Source organism: Conger conger, chromosome 3, assembly GCF_963514075.1.
Source record: "Conger conger chromosome 3, fConCon1.1, whole genome shotgun sequence".
NCBI classification, from domain to species: Eukaryota; Metazoa; Chordata; class Actinopteri; order Anguilliformes; family Congridae; genus Conger; species Conger conger.
In genome coordinates, this window is record NC_083762.1 from 74,805,493 (window position 1) to 74,821,100 (window position 15,608).

The 15,608-nt window shown below is 42.3% G+C and overlaps 3 protein-coding genes across 3 annotated transcripts; all 3 read right to left on the reverse strand.

Moving 5' to 3' along the window:
* Window positions 1-652: 652 nt before the first annotated feature.
* Window positions 653-6,306, reverse strand: LOC133123573 (protocadherin beta-1-like). Its single transcript, XM_061234044.1, has 4 exons — window positions 5,951-6,306; window positions 3,901-4,663; window positions 2,719-2,980; window positions 653-1,440 (listed from the first exon to the last, which is right to left on the reverse strand). Exons 1-4 carry the CDS (start codon window positions 6,304-6,306, stop codon window positions 653-655), a joined length of 2,169 nt encoding a protein of 722 aa, XP_061090028.1.
* A 1,360-nt stretch (window positions 6,307-7,666) lies between these two features.
* On the reverse strand, window positions 7,667-10,084 carry LOC133123574 (protocadherin beta-4-like). The gene is made up of 2 exons (XM_061234045.1): window positions 9,741-10,084; window positions 7,667-8,453 (listed from the first exon to the last, which is right to left on the reverse strand). Exons 1-2 carry the CDS (start codon window positions 10,082-10,084, stop codon window positions 7,667-7,669), a joined length of 1,131 nt encoding a protein of 376 aa, XP_061090029.1.
* A 1,705-nt stretch (window positions 10,085-11,789) lies between these two features.
* LOC133123575 (protocadherin beta-4-like) lies at window positions 11,790-14,225 on the reverse strand. The gene is made up of 2 exons (XM_061234046.1): window positions 13,859-14,225; window positions 11,790-12,571 (listed from the first exon to the last, which is right to left on the reverse strand). The coding sequence occupies exons 1-2, from the start codon at window positions 14,223-14,225 to the stop codon at window positions 11,790-11,792; spliced, it is 1,149 nt and encodes a 382-aa protein (XP_061090030.1).
* Between the last annotated feature and the right edge of the window lie 1,383 nt (window positions 14,226-15,608).

The following is a 15,608-nucleotide window of genomic DNA, read 5'->3' on the forward strand; positions in this document are numbered from 1 at the left end:
CGAGCCTCCCTGTCTCTGAATCATAATGCAAAGCACAGAGATGGGCGGTGCAATACCAGTTAGCTCACAGTGCTCCGCTGACCAACAGCGGCACTTAGAGTACAATGTACGCAATGCACACAAGGGGTTCAATATGACTTTTTAAAATTACATCTCTTAATTGTTCACATCGTGTTTCTCTCATCTCCACTGCGATATCTGTCCATTTAAAATCGAATAAAATGAATGACATTCGTGGGATTGCTTGCACAAAATAGCGTCAAAAGCAAACCAACAATGCTCTGAAGTATTACATATGTGACATGCTTGCATGTGACAATACTACACTAGGCTACTTCAGTTAGTAGGATACAATAGTCAATATAATGAAAAAGCACTTCAAGTTCCCTTGGACTGTCAAAAATAATCCTTCGGGCTTTGTCTGCAAAGTTGAGCCATGGCCCTGGTATCTCCTTACTGAATATAAACTTCACTAATATATGGACGAAATTACCAATCAATCAATAAATCAATCAATCAGTAAATAAACAAGTAATAAATACATCAATTATAAATAAATAAATTGTGTAACTACTCCGAAAATATGTACATTCAGAAAAATGAGAAAAATGATTCCCAAAAGAAGTAAAAAGCAATAAGGAAAAATGAACCGTTATAATCTCACCTCGGCTGAAGAGTCAGAATCTCCCAGGAGATGCTCTTCTTTCTGCACGTGCTGCATTGTCTCTGTGGCGCTGGGGTCCAGCATTAAAACGCTCTGACTACAGGGTCTCATAAATGTACAGTCACTCTTTCTGGAGTCAGTGGTCCTGCACACCTCGTAATTGTACACGTGTTGTAGAGTTCCTGTTCCCCCAGCGTCTGCGTAACGTGGTGGATAATACGGAATAATTGGCAGATTGGATTGATAGAAAATGCGGGACTGTCTCCATCTGTAGATTTTTACTGATATTATAACAACTAAGGAAGATATGAAGAGGAAAGAGACTACAGCCAAGGCCACGACTAAATAAAAAGTCAAGTTGTCATTGTAATCCTTGTCCTGCGTGAAGTCATTGAATTCTGAAAGCACTTCTGGGAAGCTGTCTGCTACCACTAAATTAACGGTTACAGTTGCTGAGCGAGAGGGCTGCCCACTGTCCTCAACTACAACAGTAAATCTTTGTTTTGCAGCATCTTTATCCGTGACCCGACGCAAGGTTCGTATCTCTCCGTTTTGCAAATCCACCTCAAACAGCGACCTGTCTGTCGCCGTCAACAGTTTGTATGTAAGCCAGGAATTCTGTCCAGAGTCCATGTCGACAGCCACCACCTTTGTGACAAGATACCCCACGTCTGCTGAACGAGGCACCATTTCAGTCATCAGAGAAATGCCAGACTGCACCGGGTAGAGAATCTGCGGAGCATTATCATTCTGGTCCTGTATGTTTACTGTGACCGTCGCGCTATTGTTCAGTGACGGAGAGCCGCCGTCGCGCGCCACAATTTCAATTCGGAAGCTCTTAAGCTGTTCAAAATCGAATGACCGCACGGCGTGTATAACTCCTGTATCGGAATTAAGGGAAATGAATGAAGCAGCGAGGGTTCCGTCAATGGGTTTATCCTGAAGTAAATAAGAGATTCGAGCGTTTTGGTTCCAGTCCGAGTCTCTCGCCGTCACTGACATGATCGAGAGACCAGGTGGATTATTTTCTTTCACGTGTGCAGTGTATTCGCTCTTTGAAAATATCGGGATGTTGTCATTCACATCGGAGATGTTCATTGTGAAAGTTTTATTGCTAGAGAGGCTAGGAGAGCCCTCATCACTAGCGGTAATGGTTATGCTGTACGCAGATGTTTCCTCTCTGTCTAAGGTGGAGTCGGTGAGCAATGCGTAATAATTGGTCAAAGATGAGGTTATTTTAAAGGGGATGTCATTATTAATCTTGCACTGAAATTGGGCGTTTTTTCCGGAGTCCGCATCTTCCACGTTAATGACAGCTACTGTGGTACCAATTGGTGCATCTTCCGGCACATTACTTGAGAATGACATCACAGATATTACAGGTTTGTTGTCATTTACGTCTATTATATCAATTAAAACTTTACTTGAATCTACAAGGCCCCCCTCGTCCTTTGCTTGAATATTAATGTCATAAAACTTTGTCTTTTCAAAATCGATTGGTCCTGCCACCCTAATCTCTCCCGTTTTCTCGTTTATTTCGAAAGCAGTGGAAGTGACCTGCGCGAAACAATATGCGATACGGCCATTGGAACCTTGGTCTGCGTCCGAAGCTGTGACTGCGGTCACTATGGTGCCTATTATCGCATTCTCAAATACAGATGCCTTATACAGAGTTTGGCTGAATATAGGCGCGTTATCATTTGCATCCAGGACAACGATATGTATTTTTAAAGTACCCGACTTTTGTGGGTTACCGCCATCTGAAGCGGTTAAAGTTAGAGAGAGCTCGCTCTGTTTTTCCCTATCCAGCGGGCTCTGCAGAACCATCTCTACGTATTTACTCCCATCGGTTTGACTGTGCAGTTTCAAATTAAAATGGCTAGTAGGCTTCAGCGTATAGCTCTGAAGAGCGTTAACACCCACATCGGGATCAACTGCCCTCTGCAGTGCAAATCGCATTCCCAAAGGAGACGATTCCATTATTTCTAACTGTATATCTTTCACCTGAAAAACAGGAGCATTGTCATTAATGTCCAGTACCTCTACAGCCACACGATGCAGTTCTATCGGATTTTCTAGGATCAGCTCGAAATTGAAACTGCACGGCGAAACAAGGCCGCACAGCTGCTCTCGGTCTATTCTTTCGTTCACAACCAAAACCCCTTTTTCCAAATTCAAGTCCACGTACTGGCTGCTGCCTCGGGTTAAAACACGAGCCCTGCCACTCACCAAACGCTGCACGCTCAGTCCCAAATCCTCCGCGATGTTACCGACAAATGAGCCCTTAACCATTTCTTCTGGAATAGAATATCGAATCTGCCCCTCAACTAATTCGTTGGTGAGCAAACAAAGAATAACGACGACGACTTGCCATGACGGTAAAATGAAGTCCTCTCTTGATAACATTTTAAAATCCAGATATTTCTGAATGTTTCAGGTAGATGGTATGAACAGACAAACGTTCACGAAGGCAATCCTCTGCAATTGTATTTTATCCTTTATATTAGCGATGGTACGGTGTCTCGATGACATACACCGCTCCGTGTACGCTATTCTTTCTCTCTGACTACAGTATGCTGCAGTCGGGCTGGCAGTCTCGCCCAGCACTTGGGTGGGGGAGGTCCTGCTGAGAACCGACTCCAGCTCCGTCGCGTTAACCAACAGCGGCACTCACAGAAATGAAAGAGAATTACAGCTCTAAACATGAAATGCCAAATGCACTCTTAATAGGAGTTGACTAATAAAAAAAAAATCACATTTTTAATCAACAATATCGATTGCACAAGCACTGGCGTCTTAATTTGAAATGAATTAATACATTTGTCCAATACATTGTTGTTTAGTACTTATCACAGAGGCTTTTAAAATATATATTTGCCAACTATAATATGTTCAACTTGTTGTATATAAGGCACAGAGACAACATATACAGTATTTCCACAAGAGAGACAACAACAATGCTCCGAATGCAGATGGCACTCCTAGAATCAACTGCAGACCTTTTCCTGGCTCTTTTATACATGCAATGATGAAACTTAACAAATCTGCCCAAGAGCAGCCAGTTGTCCAATTACTTTTGGTCCTCTAAAATTATATGTGCTGGAGCGCCATAGCAACACAATGGTATCGCTGTCCAAATACTTACAGACAGACCTGAAATATACAGTATATATACTATAAAAACATGTGAAAAGACATTCCATGAAATTCATTCATAAAGTAGTAGCAACACTCACCAGTGTTGAACATTCTTCGGTTGGAGTCGACGTCTTTTGATCATGCGGCATTGTCTCGGTATCATTCATATCAACACTAATGAGGCTTTGACTGATGGGTCTGAGGTATTTAATGTCACTATTTCTGGAGTCAGTGGTCCTGCACACCTCGTAATTATAAACATGTTGTAGTGTTCCTGTGCCTCCAACGTCTGCGTAATGGGGTGGGTAATAAGGAATAACTGGGAGATTGGATTGATAGAAGATGCGAGACTGTCTCCATCTGTAGACTTTTATGGATATCATGACTACTACAGACGAGATGAAGAGGAAGGAAACAACCGCCAATGCCAAAACTAAATAAAAAGTCAAGTTGTCGTTGTAATCCTTATCTTGCGTAAAATCTGTATATTCCGAGAACACTTCTGGAAAGCTGTCCGCCACAGCCACATTGACATTCACTGTGGCTGAGCGAGAGGGCTGTCCGTTGTCCTCAACAACAACAGTAAGTCTTTGTTTCACAGCATCTTTATCAGTGACCTGGCGTAAAGTTCTTATTTCTCCATTCTGTGAGCCCACTTCAAACAGTGCTCTGTCTGTCGCTTTCAGCAGTTTATATGAGAGCCAGGCATTCTGTCCAGAGTCCACATCAACAGCGACTACCTTAGTGACCAGATATCCAACATCTGCCGAACGAGGCACCATTTCCGCCACCAGACTGCCACCAGCATGTACTGGGTAGAGGATCTGAGGTGCGTTATCGTTCTGGTCTTGGATAAAGATTTTAACAGTTGTGCTGCAACTTTGAGGTGGCGAGCCCCCATCTTGTGCTTTCACAATGATTTCAAACGACTTGATTTGTTCGTAATCAAATGAGCGCACAGCGTACATCACGCCTGTTTCAGAGTTGACAGAAACGACGTCCGAAACAGGAGAGCCATTTACTTGTGTATCTTCAAGGAAATAAGATACTCGAGCATTTTGATTCCAATCTATGTCGCTGGCGTGAATAGAAGCTATTGACATGCCTGGAGAGTTGTTTTCTAACAAGCGACTTTCATAAGTACTTCGCTGAAATACTGGTGCGTTGTCGTTTACATCGGTGACTTTTACCAGGAGTGTTTTATTACTGCGCAATGAGGGAACGCCTCGATCGGCCGCTGTGATTGTAATGTTGTACTCAGAGATAGCCTCGCGGTCTAAAACGCTGTCAGTTACCAATGTATAATAGTTTGTCAATGAAGATTTTATCTTGAAGGGTAACGACGGACTAACAGTGCAGTTGACCTGTCCATTCATCCCCGAGTCCAAGTCTTTAACGCTAATGATAGCAACAGTAGTGCCTGGCTCAGAATCTTCCGAGATAGTGTTAGAAAAAGATGTCAACGCTATAACAGGAGGGTTGTCATTAACGTCGATGACTTCAATTATTACTTTGCATGAGTTGGACAGAGATCCTCTATCTTTCGCTATTACATTCATTTGATAATGTTTGGACTTTTCAAAATCTATATTACCCAACACTTTAATTTCCCCATTTTCGGGATTCAAAGTAAACAAGCCGTTATTTTGTTGTGTGGCCTGATCAAAGTAATATGTTATATGGCCATAATTTCCCTCGTCTGCGTCAGTAGCGCTGACTACTGCAACTAAAGTTCCTTCTTGAGCGTTCTCTATGACGGAGACTTTATATACGGCCTGGCTAAAAACAGGCGCATTGTCATTGGCATCTTGAACAATGATTCGTATATTCACAGTCCCCGTCCGCTGTGGGTTTCCCCCGTCAGCAGCAGTCAGTGTTAAAAACATCTCGCCCTGCTTTTCCCTGTCGAGAGGACTCTGCAGAACCATCTCTGCGTATTTACTCCCATCGGCGTGGGTTTGCTCTTTCAGATTAAAATGCGTGGTGGGTTTCAATCTGTAGCTTTGAAGCGTATTTATACCTACATCAGCATCCACTGCGCTGCCCAAGATAAAATGAGCCCCGATCTCCGCTGACTCGCTTATATCCAGTGTAATCTCTTTCATTGAAAATACGGGAGAATTGTCGTTAATATCAAGAACCTCCACTGTAATGCTGAATAATTCCATTGGATTTTCCAGGACCATTTCGAAACTGAAGCTGCAAGGAGACGTCTGACCGCACAGCTCCTCTCGGTCTATGCGTTTTTTCACCAGCAGAATCCCTTTGTCCGCATTCAGGTCCACACAGTCGCTGCTGTCCTCAGTAACAACACGAGCACGACCCGATTTAAGCCTCCACACATCCAATCCCAAATCCTTTGCAATATCCCCTATCAAAGACCCTTTCGACATTTCTTCCGGGATGGAGTATCTGACTTGTGCCAAAACCCCATTAGACACAAACACACACACGAACAACTGTACCTGCCACTGGAGCGAACGTTGTTCTCGATGCACAGCCATTTCAGTTCCAAATATATTAATAATTCCTTCAGCAAGAATTAAAATATGAAATCGCACAAATCCGCAAGTGGCTTCACGTCGGATATAAAATCAAGCGATCCGTTTGTCTGTAGGCTACTGATTAATGCAGGTCCGGAAAGGTAGTGGAAATCTGTCTTCTCCTCTGCTCATGCTAAATATAATTTGATGGGAGGGGCTCTGTAAGTACAGCCAGCCTCTGTCTTATTGACCAACAGCGGCACTCAGAGTCCAATATGGAGACTGGCAGCCTTCTACGGAATACAGCTTGAAACTAGTGAGTATACGTAATTCTTCAAACCAATTGTATAAAATAAGGTGTTGGTATGTGTTTTATGTTTCTCTGATCACTGTATTTCATGTTTTCGAACCCTGTAACAATCAGAAAAGTCGTGTGTATGATTTGAACACACAGATATTTAGCAAATGTGTGTTTTCAAATATATAAAGAGAATGTATGTAAGTGTACGTGTATGCTTTACTTATCTCCGGTTAGCTTTCATTTTGAAAATGTTTTTGTTGAGATCACATAAATGTAATAATAATGATTATTATTCACGTTATTATTATTATTATTATTATTGTTATTATTATTATTATTATTATTATTATTATTATTATTATAATTATTATTATTATTATTATTATTATTATTATTATCATGATTTCTGTTCTCATTATTGTTATTATTGGTAGTAGTAGCATTGGTATTATTCATATTATTATTATCACTTTAATTATTATTACCAATGTGATCAAGAGTCGTCATTACAGCCATAATAATTACAATTGTTCTAGCAACTATTACTTTAGTAATACTATTAGTATGCTACTACAAACATTCATTTTTATAGAAAAAGTATCTGTGGCAACTACAATGGTATTGCCATTTTTATTGTTGTGGTTGACAATTCTATGCTCATGTCATTGTCCAGATTTCCTTCAAATAGTATATTTATTTGTTAGTTGTTCCCTTATCCTTTCACAAACTGCCCTATCATCAGAATACTCCATATTCAAAAAAGGCCAGTATAGGTGAGCACAGACCTTGGGGATTTCAGCACCACAGAAGCGGACAGCGACACAGCAGAAAACCATGAATAAACCACAGCAATACACACCCCCCAGCAACCAAATACACATATGTATTTGTCCATGAATACACGTGCACCTATATTTACTGGAGGAAATGTTCAGCTGAGTCGCCGCTGGCATCACTGTTACACAGGGAAACACCGTTTTGACCACATTGAGAACTCAACCATCAGCAGACATCAAATATAGGAAAACAGTGAAAACATCTGAATAGATTATACCTATGCCATTATCAGTATTCGCATTGTCACAATTTACTTACCAAAGTTGCTTGATCTGCACTACCGGAAGACAAGGTTTCCTTCGGCAGGGTCTCAGTACCAGCTACGTCAACACTCATAAGGCTTTGACTGATGGGTCTGAGGTATTTAATGTCACTATTTCTGGAATCAGTAGTCCTGCACACCTCGTAATTATAAACATGTTGTAGTGTTCCTGTGCCTCCAACGTCTGCGTAATGGGGTGGGTAATAAGGAATAACTGGGAGATTGGACTGATAGAAGATGCGAGACTGTCTCCATCTGTAGACTTTTATGGATATCATGACTACTACAGACGAAATGAAGAGGAAGGAAACAACCGCCAATGCCAAAACTAAATAAAAAGTCAAGTTGTCGTTGTAATCCTTATCTTGCGTAAAATCTGTATATTCCGAGAGCACTTCCGGGAAGCTGTCCGCCACAGCCACATTGACATTCACTGTAGCAGAGCGAGAGGGCTGTCCGTTGTCCTCAACTACAACAGTGAGTCTTTGTTTCACAGCATCTTTATCAGTGACCTGGCGTAAAGTTCTTATTTCTCCATTCTGTGAGCCCACTTCAAACAGCGCTCTGTCTGTCGCTTTCAGAAACTTATATGAGAGCCAGGCATTCTGTCCAGAGTCCACATCAACAGCGACCACTTTAGTGACTAGATATCCAACGTCTGCAGAACGAGGCACCATTTCCGCCACCAGACTGCCACCAGCATGTACTGGGTAGAGGATCTGAGGTGCGTTATCGTTCTGGTCTTGGATAAAGATTTTAACACTTGTGCTGCAACTTTGAGGAGGCGAGCCCCCATCTTGTGCTTTCACAATAATTTCAAACGACTTGATTTGTTCGTAATCAAATGAGCGCACAGCGTACATCACGCCTGTTTCAGAGTTGACAGAAACGACGTCCGAAACAGGAGAGCCATTTACTTGTGTATCTTCAAGGAAATAAGATACTCGAGCATTTTCATTCCAATCTATGTCGCTGGCGTGAATAGAAGCTATTGACACGCCTGGAGAGTTGTTTTCTAACAAGCGACTTTCATAAGTACTTTGCTGAAATACTGGTGCGTTGTCGTTTATATCGGTGACTTTTACCAGGAGTGTTTTATTACTGCGCAATGAGGGAACGCCTCGATCGGCCGCTGTGATTGTAATGTTGTACTCCGAGATGGCCTCGCGGTCTAAAATGCTGTCAGTTACCAACGTATAATAGTTTGTCAATGAAGATTTTATCTTGAAGGGTAATGACGGACTAACGCTGCAATTCACCTGTCCATTCATCCCCGAGTCCGAGTCTTTAACGCTAATGATAGCGACAGTAGTGCCTGGCTCAGAATCTTCCGAGATAGTGTTAGAAAAAGATGTCAACGCTATAACGGGAGGGTTGTCATTAACGTCGATGACTTCAATTATTACTTTGCATGAGTTGGACAGAGATCCTCTATCTTTCGCTATCACATTCATTTGATAATGTTTGGACTTTTCAAAATCTATATTACCCAACACTTTAATTTCCCCATTTTCTGGATTCAAAGTAAACAAGCCGGTATTTTGTTGTGTGGCCTGATCAATGTAATACGTTATATCACCATTGGTGCCCTCGTCTGCGTCTGTAGCGTTGACTACTGCAACTAGAGTTCCTTCTGGAGAGTTCTCTATAACAGAGGCTTTATATACGGCCTGGCTGAAAACAGGCGCATTGTCATTGACATCCAGAACAATGACTCGTATATTCACAGTCCCCGTCCGCTGTGGGTTTCCCCCGTCAGCAGCAGTCAGTGTTAAAAACATCTCGCCCTGCTTTTCCCTGTCGAGAGGACTCTGCAGAACCATCTCTGCGTATTTACTCCCATCGGCGTGGGTTTGCTCTTTCAGATTAAAATGCGTGGTGGGTTTCAAACTGTAGCTTTGAAGCGTATTTATACCTACATCAGCATCCACGGCGCTGCCCAAGATAAAATGAGCTCCGATCACTGCCAGCTCGCTTATATCCAGTGTAATTTCTTTCTTTGAAAATACGGGAGAATTGTCGTTAATATCAAGAATCTCAACTGTAATGCTGAACAATTCCATTGGATTTTCCAGGACCATTTCGAAACTGAAGCTGCAAGGAGACGTCTGACCGCACAGCTCCTCTCGGTCTATGCGTTTTTTCACCAGCAGAATCCCTTTGTCCGCATTCAGGTCCACACAATCGCTGCTGTCCTCAGTAACAACACGAGCACGACCCGATTTAAGTCTCCACACATCCAATCCCAAATCCTTTGCAATATCCCCTATCAAAGACCCTTTCGGCATTTCTTCCGGGATGGAGTATCTGACTTGTGCCAAAACCCCATTAGACACAAACACGCACACGAACAACTGTACCTGCCACTGGAGCGAACGTTGTTGTTGACGCACAGCCATTTCAGTTCCAAAGATATTAATAATTCCTTCAGGAAGAATTAAAATATGAAATCGCACAAATCCGCAAGTGGCTTCACGTCGGATATGAAATCGAGAAATCCGTTGGTGTGCAGGCTACTGATTAATGCAGGTCCGTAAAGGTAGTGGAAATCTGTCTTCTCCTCTGCTCATGCTAAATATAATTTGATGGGAGGGGCTCTGTAAGTACAGCCAGCCTCTGTCTTATTGACCAACAGCGGCACTCAGAGTCCAAAATGGAGACTGGCAGCCTTCTACGGAATACAGCTTGAAACTAGTGAGTATGCGTAATTCTTCAAACCAATTGTATAAAATAAGGTGTTGGTATGTGTTTTATGTTTCTCTGATCACTGTATTTCATGTTTTAGAACTCTTTAACTATAAAAAAAAGTCGTGTCTGTTATTTGAACTCATATTAATGTGTTTTTTATGTGTAGAAAATGTTTGTAAATGTATTTGTATGTTTTACTTGTCTACGGGTAGCTTTTATTGTGAATAAAGTTTTTTGTAGAGATCACATAATAATGATAAAATAAATAAATAAAAATAAATAATAATAATAATAATAATAATAATAGTAGTAGTAGTAGTAGTAGTAGTAGTAATGATAACAATAAACATTATTATTATTTTCATTAGCATTGCTGTTCTCATTATGTTTATTATTATTAGTAGTATTGGTATTTTTCATATTCATATTCATATTCCCATCCATCCATTATCCGAACCTGCTTATCCTGAACAGGGTCACAGGGGGGCTGGAGCCTATCCCAGCATACATTGGGCGAAAGGCAGGAATACACCCTGGACAGGTCGCCAGTCCATCGCAGGGCACACACTCCATTCACTCACACATTCATACCTACGGGCAATTTAGACTCTCCAATCAGCCTAACCTGCATGTCTTTGGACTGTGGGAGGAAACCGGAGTACCCGGAGGAAACCCACGCAGACACGGGGAGAACATGCAAACTCCACACAGAGAGGCCCCGGCCGACGGGGATTCGAACCCAGGACCTCCTTGCTGTGAGGCGGCAGTGCTACCCACTGCACCATCCGTGCCGCCCATATTCATATTATTATTGCCAATATGATCAAGAGTCGCTATTACAGCCATTATAATTACAATTGTTCGATCAACTACCACTTTAGTACTGCTATCAGTAGGTTACTACAGACATTCATTAATTTAATACAAAATGTATCGGTGGCAACTAAAATGGTATTTGTATTTTTATTCTTGTGGTTGACATTTGACAGTTCTATGGTCATGTCATTGTCCAGATTTCCTTCAAATAGTATATTTATTTGTTAGTTGTTCCCTTATCCTTTCACAAACTGCCCTATCATCAGAATACTCCATATTCAAAAAAGGCCAGTACAGCTGAGCACAGACCTTGGGGATTTCAGCACCACAGAAGCGGACAGCGACACAGCAGAAAACCATTAATAAACCACAGCAATACACATCCCCCAGCAACCAAATAAACATATGTATTTGTCCATGAATACACGTGCACCTATATTTACTCGAGTAAATGTTCAGCTGAGTCGGCGCTGTCATCACTGTTACACAGGGAAACACCGTTTTGCCAACTTAATATATTCGCAGCAAGCATCAAATATAGGAAAACGGTGAAAACACATGAATAGATTCTATCTATAATATTACATAACATTCGCCTTGTTACAATTTACTTACCAAAGTTGGTTGATCTGCGCCGCAGGATGACATTGTTTCCTTCGGCAGGGTCTCAGTGCCATCGATGTCAACACTCAAAAGGCTTTGACTGATGGGTCTGAGGTATTTAATGTCACTATTTCTGGAGTCAGTGGTCCTGCACACCTCGTAATTATAAACATGTTGCAGAGTTCCTGTACCTCCAGCGTCTGCGTAACGGGGCGGATAATAAGGAATAACTGGGAGATTGGATTGATAGAAGATGCGCGACTGTCTCCATCTGTAGACTTTTATGGATATCATGACTACTACAGACGAAATGAAGAGGAAGGAGACTGCCGCCAAGGCCAAAACTAAATAAAAAGTCAAGCTGTCGTTGTAATCTTTGTCCTGCGTTAAGTCGACAAATTCTGAGAACACTTCCGGGAAGCTATCCGCCACCGCCACGTTCACATTCACTGTAGCAGAGCGAGAGGGCTGCCCGTTGTCCTCCACTACAACGGTTAGTCTTTGTTTCACAGCATCTTTATCAGTTACTTGACGTAAAGTTCTTATTTCTCCATTCTGCTGGCCCACTTCAAACAGCGCTCTGTCTGTCGATTTCAACAGTTTATATGAAAGCCAGGCATTCTGTCCGGAGTCCACATCTACAGCGACCACTTTAGTGACGAGATAGCCAACATCAGCCGAACGAGGCACCATTTCAGCCACCAGAGAGCCACCAGTTTGCACAGGGTACAGAATCTGGGGCGCGTTATCGTTCTGGTCTTGGATCAAGATAGTCAGTGTTGCGTTGCTTCTCAGTGGCGGGGAGCCCCCATCTTGAGCTATTATATGAACCTGAAACCGTTTGATTTGTTCATAATCCAGCGAGTGCCCTGCATAAATCACACCCGTGTCTGAGTTTACAGAAACATAAGACGAAACCGGCGACCCTTTTATGTCTACATCTTCGAGAAAGTAGGAGATACGAGCATTTGGTCCCCAGTCGTCATCTCTAGCTTGCAACAAAAATATCGACACGCCAGGTGAATTATTTTCCTGCACAGAAGTGACATAATCTGTTTTTTCGAAGTAAGGGGCATTGTCATTGACATCAGATACCTGTAAAGCAATTATGTAGCTGCTCATGAGAGCGGGTGTCCCTCTATCCGTAGCAGTTATGGTTATATTATATTTTGAATACGTTTCTCGATCCAGAACTGTGTCAGTGACTAAAGTGTAATAATTCGAAAGCGATTTCTTTATATTGAATGGGAGGTTTGGCGCAATGCCACACACAATCTCACCATTTCTTTCAGAGTCCATGTCTTGCACATTAATAATAGCAACAACAGTGCCAGGTGACGCGCTCTCCGGTATGGGGTTAGAGAGAGAAGTTAGCGTGATGACTGGTGCATTATCGTTTACGTCAGTAATCTCAATTAGAATTTTACAAGAGTCTGTTAGCCCCCCTTGGTCTTTTGCTTGCACGTTTACTTCATATTTTTTCATCACTTCATAATCTATATTACCAGATACTTTTATTTCACCGGAATCAGAATCAATTTCAAACAATTCTCCAATGTTTGTTGTCAAATGCGTAATAGAATATGTTATTTTAGAGTCGCCTTCTTTATCTGCATCGGTTGCGTTTACCACAGTAACCAACGTTCCTATCGATGCATTTTCTTGTATACTCGCTTTATAAATCGCTTGGCTGAAGACAGGAGCGTTGTCATTTGCATCCAAAACAGTGACATGTACTCTGAGCGTACCGGACCTCTGTGGGCTGCCGCCATCCACTGCAGTCAACAACAACGTGTGTTCGCGCTCCTTCTCCCAGTCCAGAGGTGCTTTCAACACCATTTCCACGTACTTGCTTCCCTCCGGCCCGTTGTTAATTTTCAAATCAAAATTATCTCTCGGTTTGAGAGAGTAGCTCTGAAGACAGTTTATACCAACATCTGGGTCCATGGCATTATCTAAGACAAAGCGTGCACCAGACTGGGCTGATTCACTGATCTCCAATCTAATTTCTTTTCTGGGAAACGCGGGAGGGTTGTCGTTAATATCAAGAATTTCCACCGTAGTTTGATACATTTCCAAAGGATTCTCAAGAATCACCTCGAAGCTAATCGAGCACGGAACCGTCTGCTCACAAAGCTTTTCTCTGTCTATCCTCTGCATCACCACCAACTCCCCTTTGTCAACATCCAGTCGAATATACTGGCTGTTTAAACCAGCGACAATGCGCGCTTTGCCGTTGACCATTCTTTTAATATCAACCCCCAAATCCTTCGCAAAATTCCCAACAAACGATCCCTTTGGCATCTCTTCTGGGATAGAGTACCGAATCTGCGCAAACACTATGTCCGTAGCGCAAAGCAATATGGCTGAAAATAGCACTTGCCGTTTCATAGCCCAGGAAATCTTTCCTCCGACGTACTGCAGCTGGTCCATTCTCTGATTATGGCAGGCAGATACTATGTATGTACATTAATCCCACTTCTCTTATTTTTAGATATCCTCAAAAACAATTAGAAATCAGCAGTCCGTCAAGATCTGTTCCGACCGGAGAAAAGAGGTGGGTCGCAGCACATCGCGTTCATAGTGAGAGACAAAAAAAGGAGGAGCAAAAGCGTCGGAAAACCACAAAATGGTCTCCTTGATCAACAGCGACACTCAGAGTACAAACTGAGTGAGTACTCCCTCTCTCTGTCTCTGTCTCTGTCTCCCTCTCCCTCGTCTGAGATACTCTTGAAGAGCTTTAGCAAAGACGCGGTTTTGCCATACAGTGGCGCACACACGGTGCTGGAAAGCTTACTGTACTTTGATTTAGATAGTACTGTCGTCTCAATTAATGCCATGCACACATTTGCTGTAGTGCTGCGGTAACTGTAGACTCCACAGGTGCAGATAAATATACACAGAAACGATTCAGTAAGCAAAGTAAACTGCTGCATAAACTAATAATATGAAAACATATAAGCTGTACAAGTCAGTCTGGTAAAGTCTGCTCACCAAACAAAAAGTGTAAAAAATATTGTTGGGTATAAGATATGATCATGTGGCAAGAACTGATTTGGCAGGTGTTGTATTATGCTTTTTCAACAAGCACATCCATAGTCTTTGTATCTCCTTTTTCCCTTACTCTCACCCTTTCTTTTCTGCTCTCCCTCATCACTTTCATTCTCAGGTCTCACCATCTCTCCCACTCCTGCCAGTCTTCATCCCTCTTTTAAACTGCCCCCCTCACTCTCAGTCCTTCCTCTGTCACACCTCCTTCCGTCTCCTGCCCTCTCCGTTGAGCAGTCTGCTACTATGAAAGTTTCATTTGACCTGTGTTTATGTGTGAAACGCAATGAACAAAACCCTTGTAGTGTAGTTCTCATAACAGTAGAGTATTTGTTTCTTGATATTAAGACCAGAGACTCCTGACCCCTACAGGGGCCTCTTAGGAGGTTCATATGCATGAAGTTCACTCCCACTCTGAGTTTTTACAGCTTTTAAAACAGGCACCAGTGTACACATGCAATTCATCAGAGAGAAAAATAATGATGTCTTACCTTAAGTTGGCACCAGGTTGTTCATTCAGAGGCAGGGGGAGCCACATGAAAAGAAGGAGGGAAAAAACATTGTTTAATTTTATTAGATATTAATATATGTCCTGGCTCATGAGGTGACGTGAAGGTAGAATAAAGTTCATTAATTCATTCATTATCCTAACCCGCTTATCCTGAACAGGGTCGCTGGAGCCTATCCCAGCATACATAGGGCGAAAGGCAGGAATTCACTCACACCCACAGGCACAGGCAATTTAGACTCTCCAATCAGCCTAACCTG